General features: G+C 43.3%; 2 protein-coding genes across 2 annotated transcripts in view; one reads left to right on the forward strand and one right to left on the reverse strand.

Annotated features, from left to right (window-relative positions):
• The window catches only part of CACNA2D3 (calcium channel, voltage-dependent, alpha 2/delta subunit 3), a 764442-nt gene that overhangs the window by 105768 nt on the left and 638675 nt on the right, over nt 1-19999 (reverse strand). The window lies entirely within an intron of this gene.
• LRTM1 (leucine-rich repeats and transmembrane domains 1) lies at nt 10147-19749 on the forward strand. The gene is made up of 4 exons (XM_012735065.1): nt 10147-10220; nt 11449-11576; nt 14121-14717; nt 19337-19749. The coding sequence occupies exons 1-4, from the start codon at nt 10147-10149 to the stop codon at nt 19747-19749; spliced, it is 1212 nt and encodes a 403-aa protein (XP_012590519.1).

Here is a 19999-nt window from a genome sequence, read left to right on the forward strand (position 1 = left end):
CAAGATTCATATTTCATTTGTAAAATAGAGAAAATCATGGAATGGCGGTGGAATTACATCAGTGTCTGTAGGCAAAGCGTCCATGTCTGAGGCTTTTGGAGTATTCTGAGTCGCAGATATTTTGACTGGCCTGAGAAGTCAAGGCCTTACAAGTCAATGCAATTAGTTTCTAGACAGCTCCTAGACAGAGGATAAGCATCCGATGAACAGTGCCCTGCCCCTCCAAATAGAACAGACATAGGAACAGAAATGTAGGAACTAGCTTCAATGTCCTCTTGGTACCAAGCTGCTGTCTGACATTTGTTAACCCTTTTGAACTGGCCAATTCAGACTGGACACTTTATTTCTCTAACCCGAGGGATATGCAGGGAGAACGTAAGTGAGATAATCCTTCTGAGTCTCACAGCTGACCCACCATTCTGAGCAAAACTTCAGTAGTCACAGGGACTCTGGGGGGTGTCTATGGACCCCAATTAGAACGTGCCATTAGAACTTGGGCCATCTCCTGAGCTTTTTTGACCATATTTCTAGTGTAAGCCTTGGATTTCCTGTGCAAATGCACAGACAACAACTTAGCTCCTTTTGTAACATGCCCACCCTAAAATTTTGTGCCTCAAATTTTAAGATCATCTTTAAAATTAAAGAATTAATTACTTCTTGTAAATGCTCACAGTTGTGAACAATGCAAATGGCATACAGGAGGGAAAGTTCTGTTCTATCAACACAGCTTCGACCCTCAGCAGGGCTGACTGTTGACTCCTCAGGATTCAATAATTATTATTATTATAAAACTCTTCTGTGTTTGTGAAGACAAGGAGAAAATATCAAGTTTATATTAAGAAAAGAGAAAGGAGGTAGGTGGTGGGTTCAGTCATTAGCTTCTGAGGACATGACCCAAGGTCTCGCTCAGCAAAATGTTTTTGTCCTTTGTATACCATACTTATTAGTCAGATTTGCAAATGCCAGGAACAGCAACTAGGATTATGTTTACAGGTGACCCCGGTTTTCTGCCTCAAGCACCGTGCTGAAAAGGGCTCCACTTTCCAGGACTGTGGGTGAGGAGGCCTGGGCCCACAGAGAGGCTAACTGGGGCATGAAAGCACTCACTTGCTTGTCCTGCTGGTATCACATTCACACTAGCATACATACAAATGCACAGCAGGGAAAGTTCTGTTCTACAACATGGCCCCAAAACCCCAGAGGGGCTGACTGCTACTCCTCAGGACTCGACAGCTTGTGTGAGGAGGAGGACAACCCTCAGGCAGGTGAGAAAGGGTTAGCCATTGCTGCAAGCTGGAAGTAAAAGCTTAGGATTTGCTCAACGAGTACTGATTTTGTAATGTTTTCCTCTCTTCCTCATCTCAGAAGTGCAGAGAGGAAACCAAATGCCTTTCTCTAGAGACGGTGGGTGGTGGAGCTGCCCAAGGACACCACTGTGCAGTGACACCACCCCGCAAGTACATTATGGAGCTCTAGCCACGACCTGGCACCACAGCAGCATTCTTGCCAAGGGATGCATGTAAGAGACAGATAAAAGTTTTTCAATATGTACACAGGTATAGTAGAAGATGGGGAGGTGGGGATGGAGCTCAACCAGCTGCTTCTGTATCTGCTTGCCCAAGCTCCTCCTTCGCCATCTATGCTGTAGTCACACTGGTCTCTCAGTAGCTCCCAGGGTGTCCTGCCATCTCTGACCTCTCAGCCATTCCCATGCCACGTTTCCCTCTGGAATGGCTCTTGTCACTTCCCCTCCTTGCAGTAAATTCCAGCCCATCCTTAAGGTTGCAGCCTGGCTAGGATGCCTGAGGGATGTTTGCTTCGAGCTCCAAGGTCCAAGGTCTCCTGGCAGCTGTCTCTCAAAGTACTGTGTACCTCCTCCTTTTAGCGACGTTCAGAGTTGCTGCTTGTCATCTATTTCTGCAGTTATCTCCTTGCTGGATTTAGGGACTATTTGGAATGACTTCATGTGTAAAACATTCCCAAATAGCTTATTGTGTAAGTAACACTCAAGAGATGCCATCTTAATAAAGAAATAATATACATCAGAATCTATAGCAGACTTTCAGAGAGCTCTCCATCTGAGGAGATCAGATGGGAGGTAAGAAGGAGGGTCCCTCTAGTGCATTCTTCTTTCTAGAAGGGAGCGGATTGCCTTCAAGAGAAAGTTAAAGCACAATAAAGAGATGTTTGCTAGTGTTTCAGAAGTAAACACCTCACTGCCCATTTCCAGGCAGACTTAGCCATCTTAGCTCTTCATCACACACAGCAGCAGCACACAGCTGCATATCCGAAAGCCTTCGTGGTAAGAGCAACTTGGGGCCACGGATAGAAACATATAAACATCAGCTGTAGAAGTGGAACGCAGTACACTGAGTTTATTTTCTCCTTGGCCCTCATTAGATTCACAAATGAAATGTTGACAACACATGAAGGAGCCTGCTTGTTGAACACAAATGTTTCCACTCCTATCAACCTCGAAACTCTGATAGTCATGCTTCATGATGAAAGCTAAGCAGCCCTGGGGAAATGACTACATGCTCTCTCTAATTATGCCAGGATGGGGGAAAGGGCCCCCCACCAGCCAGTAGTGGGCAAACTGGAGGGAAAACTGGGCAGGAGCCTTTAAGAACTGCATGAACACATAGTAGGTGATGTGAAATGAACTCCTTGGGTTCAGCAAACAGCTTCAGGACAGGAAGCTGTCCAAAATCTGGATGGAGTCCAGGTCAATGCAGGACCTTTATTTTGCTAACAAAAGCCCCACGTGAAGATTATAGTCACGTGGCACCACACCATCCTTCTTTTGTTTGTAGAATTATTTTGATGACAAGCAGAGATATGTGGAACACAAGTTAGATTGTAACTGGTCCTAGGCAAATACAAATACATATGGATGCTTTAAACTCTGAAAATATAGAGAACTATAGTCACACAAACAAAGTGCTCCTTTGCCTTGAACTCAGTTGTTTTGTTTCAAACACATCAGTGCAAGTGGATGCTGTCTTAGTACCTTGTCTATATTTGTGATTCAGACACAGTGACAGAGAAGATACTAATGCATATTGTTATGTGCAAAGGTAATATTGGCTCAGATTTATACAAAAATGACTAATGCCCTCTCCTACTAGTGTGTCACTTGGGTTCCTTTGTACACATGACAGAATGGAAGGTCAGAGAGGTCAAATCAGCTATGCAAGGACACAGGGCCACTAAAAGTGGGAGGTGGCTTTTGAACCCAGATGGTTTCACTCCAGATTCCACGCTCTTAACAGTGGACAAACGAAAACTGACATAATGAAAGGGATTCCTAAAATTTGGGATCTGTAATTGGTAGGTTACAATGTAAATCTTGCCTGAGGCAATTGTGTTTTCCAGGAGATTTTCAAGCTACAGATATCAAAAAGCGAACATAGAGCAAACCTTAAAATAAAGCACAGGTTGATTATTGCATCACAAGTATGTACACAAAACTATAACTTAAAAATATGAAAAACACATTGTCATCTGTTCTAGAAACTGGACTAGCATGTTATAATAAAAGCACAAAAGCAAATAAAAATTCACCAAGAAGAACTGCACAAAATACTCACTTTATGTGTAACATGAGTAAACAATCAAACATAACATGAATTTGATTCCAATTTATATTCTTGGGGCAGGGACCAAAGCAGCCAATCAAAAGATGTAAGTGAAACAACGTGTCAGTGTGAGGCCTTGGCCAGGCTTCCCAAGCTGCCATGTTTCTTGATCCCTTTGTTTCTTTCATTAGCTTTATATCAACCAACATCTGTCTATGTTTATTCCACCAGCTGCATGAGCTCACTAATTACCTTTAATCATATTTATCTGAAATGCATCTTTATCTTCACATACGTCTTGGTTGCAAGCAAACCAATTGCTAGAAGGCTGAAGCTGGGAGGAGTTGGAAGGGGAAGCCTGCAGTTCCTCTAACCCTGACAGCACAAAGTGGATCAATGACAGAAAGGAAAGCATGCACGCCTGCCCCTGCCACCATCCAAAGTCCCTCAGCGACGTTCTGGTTCTGTGACTTGGTTCTGGGAGAAGAGTTGGACAGTTATCAGTATTACACAAAATCATGTGTAGTCTTCTCTTGGGGTGACAGGTACAAGATGATGAGACAGTCAACAATGACTGTGATGTAATACATAAGGGCTTCCAACAGCATTCTACAAACTGGTGAGATGTTTAAAGGTCACAAACCAGCAATGATAGGCCTTTCCTAGTCCCCTAGCTCCCACCTAGCTCAACCTTGGGCTCCATGGACAAGTGGCCACTGTTTACCAATAGCTTTAGGGAGGTTAGAGGCACACATTTTATATCCACTGCTCCACTAATTTTATCAGACCTCTCAAGACAAGTAAAGGGAACTTAAACTGTACAGAGAATCATACGAAGTAAATGGGATAGCATTAGGAAGTTCTTGAACCTGAACTCTGACAAAAGTAAAGGGAGATTGAGGAGGTGCATATGTCCTTCCATCTGTCTTACTTTCCCACAAGGCAGCCTTGATTCTCCACTGAGTGGTTCAAAGAGAAACAGTTATCTTCAGAGAACTAAACTGTATCTTACTGTATAAAATAATGGATTATACTGGGGGAGAAAGACCTTAATAAAGTCTCTTTGATAAATGGTGCCGAGAAAAATTGAACAGCCTTCTGCAAAGGTATGCAACTAGACCATTATCTTACACCATATTCAAAAAATTAATCCCAAACCATAAAAAACACAGAAGAAAATATAGATGATAAGCTCCTTGACATAAACCTTAAAGATTTCTTTGGGGATTGCACTCCATCAGCAAGGAAAACAAAAGCTAAATTAAACAAAATGGGACTCCATTAAACTAAAAAGCTTTAGTATACTGTACTGAAATAACCCATCATCAAAAAGAAAAGGAAATGTACTGAATGCAGAAGATACTTTCATATCATACATCTGACAAGGGGTTAATATCCAAAATAGAAAAAGAACTCATGCAACTCAACAAAAATGAAGAGCCCAATTAAAAATGGGCAGAGGATCAGAATAGACATTTCTCCAAAGAGGACAGACAGATGGCCGACAGGCACATACAAAGATGTTCATCATCACTATTACTAGGAAAATGAGCTATCACCTCACAAAAAATGATAAGAAACAAGTAGGGAGGATGTGGGGGGAAAGGAACCCTCATACACTGTCAATGGGAATGTGAACTGGTGCAGCCATGATGGGATACGATATGGAGAAGCCTCAAAAATTTAGGGCTAAAAATACCATATGATCAATGGTTCCACTCCTGGGTATATTTATCTGAAGAGCATGAAAACAGTACTCCGAAAAGATATATGCACTCCTTTGTTCACTGCAGCATTATTTATAACAGCCAAGATATGGAAACAATCTAGATGCCTATCGATGGATGGATGGGTGAAGATGTGGTGCAGATACATGACGGGATGCTGCTCAGTTATTCAAAAACAAAGATGAAATCTTGCCATTTCAACAGTGTGGATGGAACTTGAGGATATTATGCTAAGTAAGTCAGATGGAGAAAGACAAATACCATATGATTTCACTCATATGTGGAAGATAAAGAAACAAAGCAAGTGAACACAAAAACAAAAACAAACTCTTAGACAAGAACAGATTTGCGGTTACTAGAGGGTTAGGGGGCTGTGGGTGAGTGAATTGAGTAAAAGGGGTCAGTTAGAAGATGGTGGAGGAAAACTAGACTTTTGTCTAGCAGTGCATATAGATGTCAAAGTAGAAAATTATGCACTTGAAACGTAGATGATGATATAAACCAATGTTTCTTCAAAAAAAAATAAATGAAAAGACAACTTAAAACATGGAATACATAAAACGAGATTCGCTGAATGCTGAACCTGCCATGGGAGACCTTCTACAAATTACTTCTCCGTGACTATTTTTTTTCTCACTCATTTATTCAACATTTATTTAATAAACATAGTAGGTGGTGTCATAAAAACTATGGAAAGAAATAAAAAAGATCATCTTAAACATATAGATTAGCTAGTGTCACCTTTAAGTGAGCTCATGCGGATAAAACGTGGCAGCCGATAAAATGTGTGCTCTCCATCAACTGCAACTCCTCTTTTTCTGAGGCACACCCCTGACTACATTTCTCAGCATCCCTTGCTGTTAGCTTTTAGGGTTGGGTGACTCATTCTGGCCAAGGAAATGTCAATGGCAGTGGTTAGGTAACCATTTCCAGCCTGGGCCATGTCAGATCTTCATCTTCTTGTCCCCTCAACCACACAGCAGTGAGGACTCTGAGAGCTGAGGTTAAAGGAACCCAGTCCCTGAATGACATCATGAAACTTGCCCTCCCTTGCCAACCTGAATTAGACTGTGATAAGAGCAACTTATCTGAGGCAGGCTGTGTTAAAATAGAGATTGGGGGCGGGGGGGGTTATGTGTTACAGCAGTTCTATCACTATACCTGCTACAGAAACTCTTAGCAATATATCTAAGCATGTTTCTGATTGCCCATTGTAAACATGAAAGTGAGAAAATTTGCCATTTTTAAATGTCTCCCCAGTGTTCTTGCTATATTTTACAAAACAAAAAGAAAAGGAAAAGGGAACAGGAAGTAAGGAAGGAAGAAAAGGAGGACGAAAGGAAATAATGTGGAGGTTTTAAAAAACTTTACAGGTCCCTCCCTGGTGGCACAATGGTTAAGACGTAGCACTGCGAGTTAGCTTCAGCGGCTTCAGTGAGAGTTCGATCCCCAGCCCCGTAGGTGACCACATGGCATGGCAGACCTCTCCTGGCTGCTCCCCTCAACAGTGTACTTCATCAATCTGCCTGTTCTGCTCCCCACTCTGTCTCTGGTGAATCCTCTCACTGCCCTGTCACCTCTGGCTGTACCCCAGTTCTGTATGAATAAATAAATAAATCTTAAAAAAAAATACAAATTTCACATCTGGGTGCCATTTGGATCACCCATGATTTCTAGGGAAATTTGGCATTTTCCAATTTCCTCCATAATCCGGTTACATTCTGTGTGGATTCGGGGTACCCAGGGCATCCTCCCAGTTGCCTTCCCCAACATCAGATCACTGTAGCCCTGCCTTGGGTGGGGGCCGCTGCAGGGGGTGATGTTACCAAAGCAGACATCAAAATGTTAAATAGGCACTTACACATTTTAAGGCCCAGTCACATGTACAAATCACTTGGCTGAGACAGACAGAGGTCACCTTTGGGGCTAATCCTCATAGAGGAGAAGGTGAGCTCTGGTGATGTGTGTTTGCACTAAGCAGCCTCCTGTTACTAAGGCAGAAGCCATCTCAAACATGCCAATAAATGGATTATCTGTCCTTATTAGTTGCTACTTATCAAAAGTCAGCTCGTTCTCCTTTCAAACTACAGATGTAATACATGTTTGTCGTAGCAAGTTTAATATGCAGAGGTATAAAGAGAAAAAAAAAGATTTTCCGTTTTTCTTCTTAAATTACTCCTACCCCCAAGTGAATGGGACTATGGTGATGGCACATGGGTGACTCGGTGATGGGAAACCCACGGGGATTACAATTGAAATGAAAAAAAAAAAATGTACAAAATGATGTAAAAATAAACTATTATATTAAAAAAAATTACTCCCACCCCCTGGGTAATCGTATCATCATTTTGGTACCTGCCACTCCCCACTTGCTCATTGTTCACACCAACTAAAGCTCTAAAGGCCAATACTTCCAGCTTTAACATTTTTTTCAATGTACGTGGGGTTATACAAATACATTCCTATTCATATTGCTTTGTTAACTTAACAATTTATTATGACAATCCTCCCGTGATTAGCCATAACTAAGGTTTTTAAAATAATCTATAATATTACCTGGGAGAAAAAGTATTACTTATTTGCTGGATTTCAAGACTTTAATTTTAAATGTTAAATCTTTTTTTTTTGGGGGGGGGAGAGGACAAGGAATGTTCAATATACCAACTTATATTAGGAAATATTCTAAAATAAAGTGGGGAAGTAATATAGGAAATAGGTGTAGACGATGAAACTCTGAATTCTCCATGCAAAATAGCCACAATGCATGTTACTCTGAGAGTCTATCAGAGCAGATCCCCTGTGGCAGACAGGGCTTCTGAACAGGCTCCTTGGTGCCAGGGCCCTCACAGTGGGGCCTTAACTGTAGGGAGAGGCAGGGCTGAGCTACGCAAGGCATCTCCCAGCTACTCTTCATGCACAGTCGTCTTGCCCTTCTGGGATCTGGCTGACAAGGGGCAGAGGGAGGGAAGGCGCTGCAGGTATCAGCATGCAGGTCACACACGTCCCTTTGTTCTCTGGGCTGAGGTCCAGTGGAATAAATCACTCAGTCTCACAGCCAACGTCCTTCCATCTCGGAGCTTTCCACTCCTGGAGTCTTCCACTTCTGGGGTGCTCTGTCCATGTGTTTGTCACCCACTAGAGGCAACAGGAGCAAAATAGGACCAGAGACCCTTGGACAGTAAGCTGCTGCTCCAAAACCTATCAGCTGTCAGTGTTCTCAGGATATTCCCAGTCTAGACTCTTTGAGGTCCAAGGATACATACTGCTCATAGATTATGTGCTACACCCACTCTGTGCTCCCTATGTCCTCTGGAGGAGGGAAGGCCCAAGGGTTAGTGACAGAAATGATTAGAGAACGGGGTGGGTGGAGCAGGGTTTGAAAACTGACCATAAGTCAGTCCAGTCCTTCACCTGGTTTTGCAAAGAGATTCTTAATGGCCTGAGGCAAGTCCATTTTTCATAGTTTGTTTGTGGCTGGCTTTGTGCTACATCAGAGTCAAGTGGTAGTGACAGAAACTGTCACTGGGCCTGGACATCTAAATACTTAACTACCTTGCCTGTTATTGGGTTTGGGGGCCCTTGGTTCTTGATTATGGTCATGAAATAATTCAAGGCCACATCTAGGCAAAGCAAAACAAAGTTCATTTAGAGACAGTATGCCCAGGAAGAGATCCAGCTGGGCAGGGTACATGAAAGAACAACCAAGAGAACATCAGGGGACTCCTGGCTAAATGGGGTGTGATGCAGGGGCTGCTCACTTCATTTCTTTTGGGATTTTCTACATAGATGTTCTTCTGGGATTATCATCTCAGGCAGGAGTTTCTAAGTCTCTCCCCCTGCTACTATGTCCTGTTTTATCAGTCCCAACAGCAGATTGCAGTGGGAGCTGCTTTCACCCCTGGGCCTTCTTGGCACTCCCTGGGCTTTACTGGCTCAGCAAGCATTTCCTGGGTTCCTGAGTAGAGCTGGCATTTAATTTTCTTAGGCATCGGCCTTCTTGTTTTAACTGCCTAACAGGCTCTTTACAAAAACTGTTTGTCAACCACTGGGAAAGACAGACGCACATATTAATATAAGTTTTGATAACTTTGTGGTTCTTAGACTGGCTGTTAGGATTCCAAGGTATTAACTATATTAGGCTGAATGAAAGGCTGAATGCTGCATCTGGGCCACTGATGATCATGTGTCACCAAGGAATGATCATTACTAAATCCTGTGTGCCTGAAAATAGAAAGATAGGGAGGATGGAAAGAGGGACAGACGAGATGAAGAAACCACTTAATCCTTATTGAGATTTATATGACTCTGTCCTATGCCCGACATATTTCCCATTTTATCTCTAATGCTCAAATAGTCTTGGAAAGACAGACAGAAGAGGGCAGGACTGGTTAAACAGATTTTCAAGTAGGGGCCAGGATAAGGATCCCAGTTCCTAGAGACTGGAAGGGGCATGGCCAAAGGGGGAAAGGGCTGCCAAAAAGTAGGCTGAGAGAGGTTAAAAAAATAAAATAAAATAAATAAAATAAAAAAAAAACGGGGGGGCAGGAAGGGAGGGAAATGCACGGGACTATGGTGGTGGCACAGGGGTGATTTGGTGATGGGAAACCTGCGGGGATTACAATTGAGATGGAAAAAAAAATGTGCAAAATTATGTAAAAATAAACTTTGTAATAAAAAAAGAGGTTAAAAAAATAATAATAAAAAAAAAGTAGGCTGAGATAGTCACTACCTGATTTTTCAGCTTCATTCACAAGAAGCTTCTTTCCTCTGCACCTCTGTAGTGGTATGAAGGCCTAGGCTTTTATGTCTTGTCAGACCTCCCTTCTGTCTGTCAAGTCAAGATGGCTGTTCAAGAGCCAGTGGCTCAGCAGTCCTGGAAGGCGTTCCCACAGGTGACTGAGACATTCTTCAGACCGTATGCGCCATGCCATGTATTGCTTTATTTATTCATTCTTAAGCCAGTCTTGTGGAGCAAGGCTACAGTTATCCCCATGTTAGCAAAGAAGACATGAGGCTTCCAGGGGGCACGTCACTTACTCAGAAACATCAGAGTGGTGAATGGTGAGCCTGTTCAAGTGCAGACCCATTTGAATCCAAAGCCCACACTCGCCTGTCTGTTGTGCTGCCTGGGCCCAGGGGTCCCACTTCATGGTGCCTTAAGGTAAGCATGGTTTCAACCTTATGTGTAGTCACTGTGGGCTCTGGAACATTTTGGTGTGTTGAGGGAAAGCTACATCGAAATCATAGCTCAGAAAATGGCAGGGGGTTTGCACAAAGAGACGTTTCAGTCCCTGGTGGGGGAGTTCCCAGCAGCTTCAATTAGAGAACAGTCACAGTTCATTGACGCCTGATGCTCTCAGGGATGGCTTCAGTGCTTCATATGTGAAAAATGAGGAAAGGGCCAAACTTCAGCATCAGGGAAATGATGAAAGATTGTGAAGATTTCTAAAGTCATGCACACCAAAAGGTCAGTTGAACTGGGAGTGGAGAGGGTACTTGGGAGCAAGAAAGAAGCAGCTGAGAAGTATTTGTGGTACCAGGGAGAAGAGTCTGTGATGTCCACTAGAGGAAACCATGCCTATGAATTTCAGAGCATCAAGACCCTGTCAACACAGCTAATCCCCGCGGATGTTGGCTGAATAAGCCTTCGGTGACCAAATGAGAACATTGTGGAAACTATGTCAGCCTCCGGCAGGCCAATTTGTCCTCATGTTACATGCACTACTGGCTTTGGGGCTAGCCCCCCGGACCAAGAGCCATGTGGAGCACCCCCAACCCGATGAGGGCTGCCACTGCATGGTTAATAAGTCAACAGGATTCAGAAGCCACGACCGGATTAAGAAGGCAGTTTTATTTTGGTGCCTGGGACTTCAAGCAGATTAAATAATCAAAAAGACTGAGCCATCGGGGTCATGTTTGAATGCTACAGCTGTTCACTGAGGTTTGACAAACATTCTTTCTGTGACTCGTCCTCTGAATGGGGACAGCAGGGATGAGCTTGGGAAGGCCAACGCATTAAGAAAGAAGAAAGGACACAATCAAAAGATCCTCTTATGGAAAACAATCCCAGCCAGATGGAGCCGGAGGAAGGACTGCTTACATAAGTGGTCTCCTGAAAGCAGCAACTGCTTTCTGCATTGAAGACAAGCCCAGCAGGGTTTCGAGAACGTGAATGGAAAGCTGGGCGCCGACCTTGCCATGCCCTCCATTCGCTACTCACAAGTAAGGAAAGGTTGCTTCAGTGCAGGCCTGCGTGACGCTGTCATGGAAGGTGAGGCGTGCTTGTGTGATCTACCTCACAACGGGTATATGTGGGGGTCCTATTTTCACGTTGTTATTCTCAGAAGACCAAACAGATGTAAGGAGTGACTCTGGCAGGGCATTTCTGTCTGTGCCATGTGGGATGCAGGGGGTGGGGGAGGCAATTTACCCAGTCAGGATGAAGATATGCTGTTGGCACGCCTCAGGTCATTTGTAGAACCCCACTGCTTGGTACATCGTCCCCTTTGTGGGTTGGATAGTGGGACCAATGACAGAATGAACAAACTGGCTAATAATCACAGAAAAACAAGGCTTTCATTAATAGATTAGTGGAAAGTGTATTCTGAGGTTTAAGTTCTGATTTCCTGCAGCTAATTAATACTTAAGACGCACAGTTAAAAGTGCAGGGTGTCACCTCATCTCGGATGGTGAGACACTATGACTTTTTAAAGTCACTTAGATTGCTTGCAAAATTATAAAAGGGAAAACAAGGCTTTGCCCTTTCATATTTTAGAAGAGGGAGGGGAATATGATGTTTCCCATATCTTCAGCTAACTAATCTGAGCAAAATCTCCCTCAGAAGGCTCTCCAACATCTCCCCTAGAGTCATAAAGCACTGTTCACAGTGCCACAGAGCATTCAGGGGACCCAGGAAAACAGGCTCCAGTGCACTTGACAGTCACACTGTAAATTTCCTTAGTTACAGCCCCAAACAAACAAACACACAAAGGAACTCTTTTAAGAGCGTTCTTTATGAGTAAATAACTATCTTGAGTTTTAAACTATTATTTGTGTGGCCTTGCGAATTCTCTTCCAATTTAACAAAATGTTCCTTGACAGATGTTTGCCACATTTTGAAACTCAAGGCAAGGCTCAGGAAAAAAGAAGGGCGTGGAGTAGCACTCTAAAGAAGGGTCTAGCAGTATCTCATGTAAAACTCAGCATGTCATTGTAAACTCACAATGCTTCCTGCACTCTGCAGAGGAGACTCCTGTTGACTTTGGAGACTCTCTCCCACATTCCCATAGGGTCAGGGAAGTCTGGGCAAGGATGTTCTTTGCTGCATCTTTTGTAAGGCAGGAAAACGGTAACAATCCAAATGTTGGTGAATGAGAGGCTGTTAAGTGGCAAGGTCTCCCCTCGGAATACTCCACAGCCTTCAAAGGAATGAGTGGGCTGTCCTCAGAGTTCTATGGCTACATCAGTTTTGAGTGACCAGAGTAGATTATGGAATAAAACATGCTCATGCTCATAGTTAATTACTTAAAAAAAAAAAAACACTAAAAATAAATGGTGTGTTTGCATCAAAGTACTTGACAGGCATTAAGCAGGTAGGAATCTGAGAGATTCTGGAAGTAGACTGCCTGGGTTAAAATCATCACTCCCCTGTTTATTGTCTGTGAAACCTTTGGCAAGTGGTTTAGCTTCCCTGTGCCTCAGTTTCCTCACTTTTGAAATGGCACTGATAACAGAACTAGACTTAACAAGGCTATGAGGTTTTAATTAAGTAACATGCAGGTTGATTAATATGTATATTGAGTATGTGGCACTTAGACTGGTGTCTGGCTCAATATATATAGTTGCTGGAGTTGTTATTACAGAATTAATTTTAAAAGGTCTAGAGGGATTGATCAGTAATGGGACAGGAGAGGAAAGTTTGTGGCAGAAAATGTGAATTGGGCATTACTCAAAGAGTGTGCAACTGTACAGTAATGCCTTGCTTCTCTGAGTTAAAAGAGAAAAGGAGGTGAAAGAGAAATAACAACCTCTGAATGATGAATGAAATGTTGTTATAGGGATGTGGTCATTCATGTTTATTATATTACCAATAGGGATTGTCTATGTTTTTTAAATCTCTCAAGTAAAATAAGAGTAGACACAAAAATCACTTGTGGGACTACTACACCTGCAAAGAAGCAGGAATCCCTCCATATGTAGGAAAGCTTTACACCTGCTCTACCCAACAGGGTAACCACTAGCACCATGTAACTATTTAATTTCAACTGAATTAAAATTAAGTGCAAATAAAAACTCAGTTCCTTGGTGCAGCTGGCCCATTTCAAGAGCTCAGGAGCCACACGTAAATAATGGCTACCTTAGCAAACACGGACACAGCCTATAGGACATTTTCCCCACCACAGAGAGGCCTGCTGGACAGCACTGATCTTGAGTATACTTTAAGACATGTTCACTATCTTAACTCAATATCACTCTCTACACTTCAACACAGAATATTCTGCCACACCCTACAGAGGGCACATATCTCTAAACAGATTTTTTTTTTTACCATTCTATTTGATATTCTTTAGTCTTGCCTTTCACCAAGAAAGCATCTTTTCTAAGGCTCCAACAGTAGTTACCAGTCCAATATTTATTGGCACTAGAGGTGCATCCCGTTCAGCCCGGTTCTACTAAAGATGCACATAATGGAAACTCTTCAGGTTACGGGGAGAGATGTTGGCTCCACATCACAATACCAGTGGACCCAAAGGGGAGCCTGTCAGAGCATCCTGTACAGACTGGCTCCTACCTGATTTCTTTCTATTTGTCACAGGGGAACTGCTCCTGCTCGCAAGTGGGATTTTCCTGCTCCAGGTGGTGTGTGGCTGCCCAGAGCGATGCCTCTGTCACTCACCATCCAGGTCTGTGGACTGCAGCCGGCAGGGTCTGGTTGAAATCCCTTCTGACCTGCCTCCTCAGACACAAATGCTGCACTTACAAGACAACCAGATACATCAGCTTCCTGCTTTCGCATTTAGATCAGTGCCACAGCTCATAGCCTTGAACTTACACAACAACTCCCTCTCACATCTGGCTCCTGGAGCATTCCATGGACTTCGGCAGCTGCAGGTTTTAAACCTCACCCAGAACTCCTTACATTCCCTGGAAAGTAGAGTTTTCCATTCCCTCCCACAACTGAAGGAGCTTGATCTGTCATCAAACAACCTAAGTCACCTTCCCACATCCCTGGGCGAGCCCTGGAAGAACCTAACTCTATTTGCAGTTCAGCAAAACCAGCTTCAGCAGCTTGATCGAGCACTTTTAGAATCCATGCCTAGGGTGAAGCTTTTATTTCTCAAGGACAACCTCTGGAAATGCAATTGCCACTTGCTCGGTCTTAAACTCTGGCTGGAGAAATTTATCTATAAAGGTCAGTAATGTCTATTTGGAAACTGCCATCTGTATCTTACCAGTCTAGAATGAACTGCATCTGTTCTCTGTATTAGAAGGAATGTTGGGGAGTTTGCAGGGGCTGGGGTAAGCTTTTTCACATTGGTGTCATTTCATGGTATGGCACGAGGCAAGTGAGTCATTTGGGGGGGTACTCAAATTCAGGTTTTTAAATTCATCCACAAATATAATTCATAGAGATAACTTTCCACTTTTTTAATTAACAAAAAACAGCAAGTTATCTATAGATCTTTAAGGAGGAGGGGACTTCAATTTCTACCCAATAGCTGCTCAACTTTAAAGTGGCACTGAATGCCAGTTTTCGGTGAGCTCTAAGCATGGCATGGCCCTTTCTCCTGGGAACACTTCCCACTCTTTGTCTGCCTCTATCCTTTTGACAGCTATTCCTGTCTTTCAGCAAATACCACTCTCACTGAAATTGGATGTAATATCTCCTCCTCTCTAAAGTTACATGCTATTTCTTTAACCAGATATCAATAATAAAGTAAGAGATCCTAGAATCTTAAAAATGAGGGGCCCTGAAAATCACCCTAGGCTCAGCAGACTAGCCCAAGAGTCAATCCAGCCCACCTGCTGGTTTTGTGAATACCACTGGCACATATTCACATTCATTTATTATGTCTTGTCTGTGGCTGCTTTTTGCTATAAAGGTAAAATTGTAAAGGTGAAACAGACTGTATGGCAAAGCTTAAAATATTTACTAGCTGGTCCTTTACAGGAAAGCTTTCCAACCCCTGCTAACTTAATGCTAGCCAGCTATCAGTGGGAAACAAAGGGCCAGAGAAATCTGATGATGTGTCCAAGGTCATAGAGTGGCAGCACAGACAGGACAGATTGACTCGCTTCTGAGTTTTGGGCTTGCTTTCTATTTTCTATGTCACAGTGCTTCTCTCCTCCTAACTTTCAGGCATCCTTCATTCATTTCTATATTTGAGTGCCACTTACATTTCCAGGCACTGAACAAAAGTCAGTGAACAGAAACAATCCCTGCCATCACAGAGATTACATTCTGAGAGTACAAACACATTAAACAAGATACTAAATAAATATGCCTTTCCAGATAAAGGACTGCTAGGAGAAGGGCAGAGGATGAGAGGCGAGGGTCTGTTTTAGGCAGGATGGGCAGGTAAGGGCTTCTCCAGGAAAGTCACATGGGTGAGCAGAAACTAAACAGGAGGAGAGAGAACTGGAAGAAAAGGGAGCAAGGTAAGGACCTGACAACCGAGTAAGTTTGGTTTGATCGAGGAACAGAAAGAGGTAAACCAGTGGCCAAAGCAGAAAAAGGAGTTGGAGAGCAAGCATAAGGCAGCGCAAGAGCTGGGGTCAGGTCATGCAGGAAGAGGCAGTGCCGGCTGGGCTGTGCAAAGCTGATTTTAAGTGAGCTGGAAATCTCTTCAAGAATTTCAATCAGGGGAACAAAACGATCTGATTAAAAGGCCACTCTGGTGACGCCAGGGAGCGCAGAATGAAGGCTGCAGAAGCAGGGGTATATGGGAGAACATGATTGTAGCCATTCAGGGAGAGGATGGCTGTGGCCCAAACTAGAGTGGTGAGAAGTGATCCACTCAGAGGTGATGTGGAACATTCACCAGGTCAGTCAGAATTGGGCATGAAGGAAAGAGGGTTATTGAAGGGAAATACAATTTGTTTCTTGCAGGAAGAACCACATAAATGGTGATTCCGGTCGCTGATAAGGGGCAGAGTGGGCGATGGAGAAGTGGCTGAATACATTGCAGGAGGTGGTGAAGCCAAGTTCAGTTCTGGATATTTCAAGTGTGAGATACTCGCTGTAATCCTAAGGGGCGCTGGTGAGCTGATGGAAGTGCCACTCAGCATGGAACTGAGGAAGATGGCAGAGCTACCGATATGAGTTAGGGAGTCAGTAGGAATAGATGCCCGCAGCAGTAACATACCAGGAAGTGGGTCAAAGTATCAGTAAATTCAAATAGTATTGAATTAAGAATCCTCTACAATACAAGTGCAAATAGTATTACCCCAGACAGCTCATGTTCGAGTTGACTTTCAACTGGGGACATACTATGGCAAGAATTTTATCATCACAGAAAGGTAGTTTTCATCAAAGAGCAATTCTTGACTAAACTAGTTCTCAGATCAAGACACCAGAAGCAGTAAGAGGCTGGAACTTCCTCTTGCTGGTGAAAGTTGGGGGGATGAATGCACCTCACTGGTTTTTGGTGTCACCAGGCAGAAGAGTTAAGTCAGGGAGCTCAAGGGACCCTTCGGATCTCACACCCCAGCCACAGCCCACACGCCCACCCAGCAGAGCTGCTGTGCACAGACAATCTCCTTTCTCAGGAGAAGGGTAACTTTGCTTTGGAGTAATAAGCCCTAGGTGTCCCAGTGTAAGTAAAAAAAAAAAAAGTGAATGGATGTGAAATGTGGGAGATAATCTAGCTGATGTGTTGGATAAAGGGAAGTCAAGAAGGAACAGATATTTGTCAAGACCTAATTAAAAGCAAACTGTAAGGTCACACCCAGTGGGAGGAGGAACAGCAGGTGGCTTTGTGGCCTAAAGTATTGGTCATTTGTTCTGTTGGCCAGGACTCAGTCATGTGGCCACTGCCTGACCATAGAGGATGGAGACATTTAGCCTTCCTGTGGGAAAACTGTGCTTTATTGAAAATCTAACAATGTTTCCTCCACAAAACATGCACATACATTTGGCAACTGCTAGTCCTCTCTCTGTTCAGATGTAAACAAATCATCTTTTTGTTAATATCTAAGTGTGTTAAATATTTACTCTGCTTAGGTATTGTGCTAAACACTTGATGTACTTTATCCAACTATTCCTCAGAACTATCTTATGAGGTGAATTTCATTATTATCTCCTTCTTTCCAGATGAGAGCAAAGGCACCAGAATGGTCAAGTAATTTGCTCAGAGTCACACAGCTCAGTAATGGTGAGACTCAGGATTTGAATCCAATTTTTTCTAAGACAGAAGTCATAAACTATTAGTGGCCAATGGGGGGAAGGCGGATAAGTGCTAGCAAGATGGAGCATCTTGCATTGTCAACTTCCATGAGGCCAAAGGGAGCGGGATCCTCAAGCTGTCACTTGGGGATTGCTTCTGGGGGTTGCTGAAGAAGCCAGAACCAAGAGAAGCCCAAAGACACTGTGGAAATAGGTGACTCAGTTTCAACTAGTGGCAGGAAAAGGGCGCAGGTTGAATAGAACCATATGCACTAACCCAGGTATGCCCCAGGAGACTGCAAAATGGTCTCATCTACTAATAGGGTCATGTAGGACTTGGCTTAGAAGGCTAAGATAGAATGAATCTGATACTATTTGTCAAATGCTTAAGTGCTATACTGATATAATTTCATAATTCTTCTATGTTGTATACCAAAAATAATCTTCAATTTAACTTGGCTAAGAGTAGTACTGGCCTCCACAATTGTCCTAGGGGGTGCTGTTTTCAGCAGCAGGGAGAACTAAGTTAAAGATCATGAGGATGGGGGACTTGGGGGTTGCCTGCCAAGACAAACAGCTTTACTGAGGATCACTGAGTGAACTCCACTGACCTCAGGATGTTCCAAAGAGAAGGAAGTAGAGGGAGGTAGCAAATGTAGGGAGAAAAAACCAGGATCAAGGAGGAAGGCTGTTTTGGATGTGGGTGATTTTGGACAAGAATGACTCATTACAATAGTGTTGTGAGGACTTATTTAAGAGATGTGCAAACTATCAAGTCAGATGAAAATAGGATGTTCGTATGGGAAAAGGTTTTTTGCTTACTTGTTGAGATCAGTGGTCAAACTAGATGAGAATAGATTCTATTATCCCAGTGTTCTTTCTAGAAAAGATTTACTAGGTATTCAACTCCCTCCTGACCTCGCCACCCCAAACAGCAGTTGTCTACACACCTGAAGAAATCAATCACCTTACAGAGAATGGAAACTCGGTCTAATAACTCATTGGAAAGTTTGGTCCTTGAAGTAGTAAATGTTTAGAGGCCTGAGGAGACACATTAATTGTACTTAATCCCATGAACTATAATATCACTTGTCAAATCTTCAGACACACACAACACTCGAAAGACCATTCCACCTCCCCACTTGGCTTCACTGAAGTGTTGGTAGACACACAGGGTCTTTGTAATTAGCACATAACATCACAACAATGGACATTTGTTGTTTTTTTTTAAAGTTTAGTTTAGATTTCCAGTGGGAATCAGGCACAATAGATTTCTTGTCTGGTGGGGTTCATTAGGGGTGTGAGTGGCAGGAAAGTTGTTGGCAACAGCACCCTCAGGTTGGCCTCCAGTGCCCCGTCTCATCGGCTTTTGCATTGTTTTCCCCACAGCATTTATAAGGTAAAGGTAACCTGCCTTCTAATGAATGCTTGGTCATACATAATTGCCAATTTTGTGTGTGGCATTTTTAGCATCCAGCCAATTTAAAAATCCTAAAATCATAAAATATGGTTGTTAAGTTCTTTGACTCCAGGAAAAAACATAAGGTGTTTTATAAATTCCATCTGCCTGCATGTTTGCAGGCTGGGGATTTGGGAACTCAGTTGTATCTGGTTCTGTTATCATCTGCTGCTTTTGTCTTTTCAAGGGGGAATAATGGACGGCATCATCTGCGTTTCACCAGACACCTGGAAGGGAGAGGACCTCCTTCAGATCCCTCATGAGCTGTACCAGCCCTGCCTCTTTGCTTCCCCAAACCTGGAGTCCTCGGGCATGCTACAACTAGGTTCTTCCCCAGAGGCTGTCCCAAAGCTCCCTGATGGTCACTCAGACTGTCAGTTCAAACCCAAACCAAGGCCGACCAACCTACGTCATGCTGTGGCCACCGTCGTCATTACAGGGGTTGTGTGTGGGGCCGTGTGTCTGATGATGCTGGCCTCTACCATCTATGGCTGTACCCACGCGGCCCTTACAGCCCAGTGCCACAGCGGGGGCCTGGGTGAACCCAATGAGCCAGCAAAGAAAGAAGGAAAAACGTTGTTTGACAGTTCACCAGCCTGAGAGTGTTCATCTAAAATAGGAATAATGATTTAGGACAGAAGAGCATGGCCCAGTACAGCTGAAGGTCACTGTCACTGCTTCGTTGTGCTTCTTGCAACATGAAAACAAAGACAAAAGAGGTGTCTGTAAAAACATATTCCTGGGAAGAAATTCATGTTGAAACTTTTAAAATACTATAGATGAAATAGAGATGACACTTGTGCTCTGTGCCTGAGAAGTTATTACAACTTTTCTATGTGGGGAAAATGTC

The sequence above is a fragment of the Condylura cristata genome, unplaced genomic scaffold (assembly GCF_000260355.1).
Source record: "Condylura cristata isolate star-nosed mole 26May11 unplaced genomic scaffold, ConCri1.0 scaffold00004, whole genome shotgun sequence".
NCBI lineage: Eukaryota > Metazoa > Chordata > Mammalia > Eulipotyphla > Talpidae > Condylura > Condylura cristata.

Coding starts and splice junctions, on each gene's coding strand:
- LRTM1 (XM_012735065.1), top strand. CDS start 10,147: ATGGCTGTTCAAGAGCCAGTGGCTCAGCAGTCCTGGAAGGCGTTCCCA. Junction 10,221..11,448: donor ACTGAGACATTCTTCAGACC/GTATGCGCCATG, acceptor TCTGCATTGAAG/ACAAGCCCAGCAGGGTTTCG. Junction 11,577..14,120: donor GCGTGACGCTGTCATGGAAG/GTGAGGCGTGCT, acceptor TATTTGTCACAG/GGGAACTGCTCCTGCTCGCA.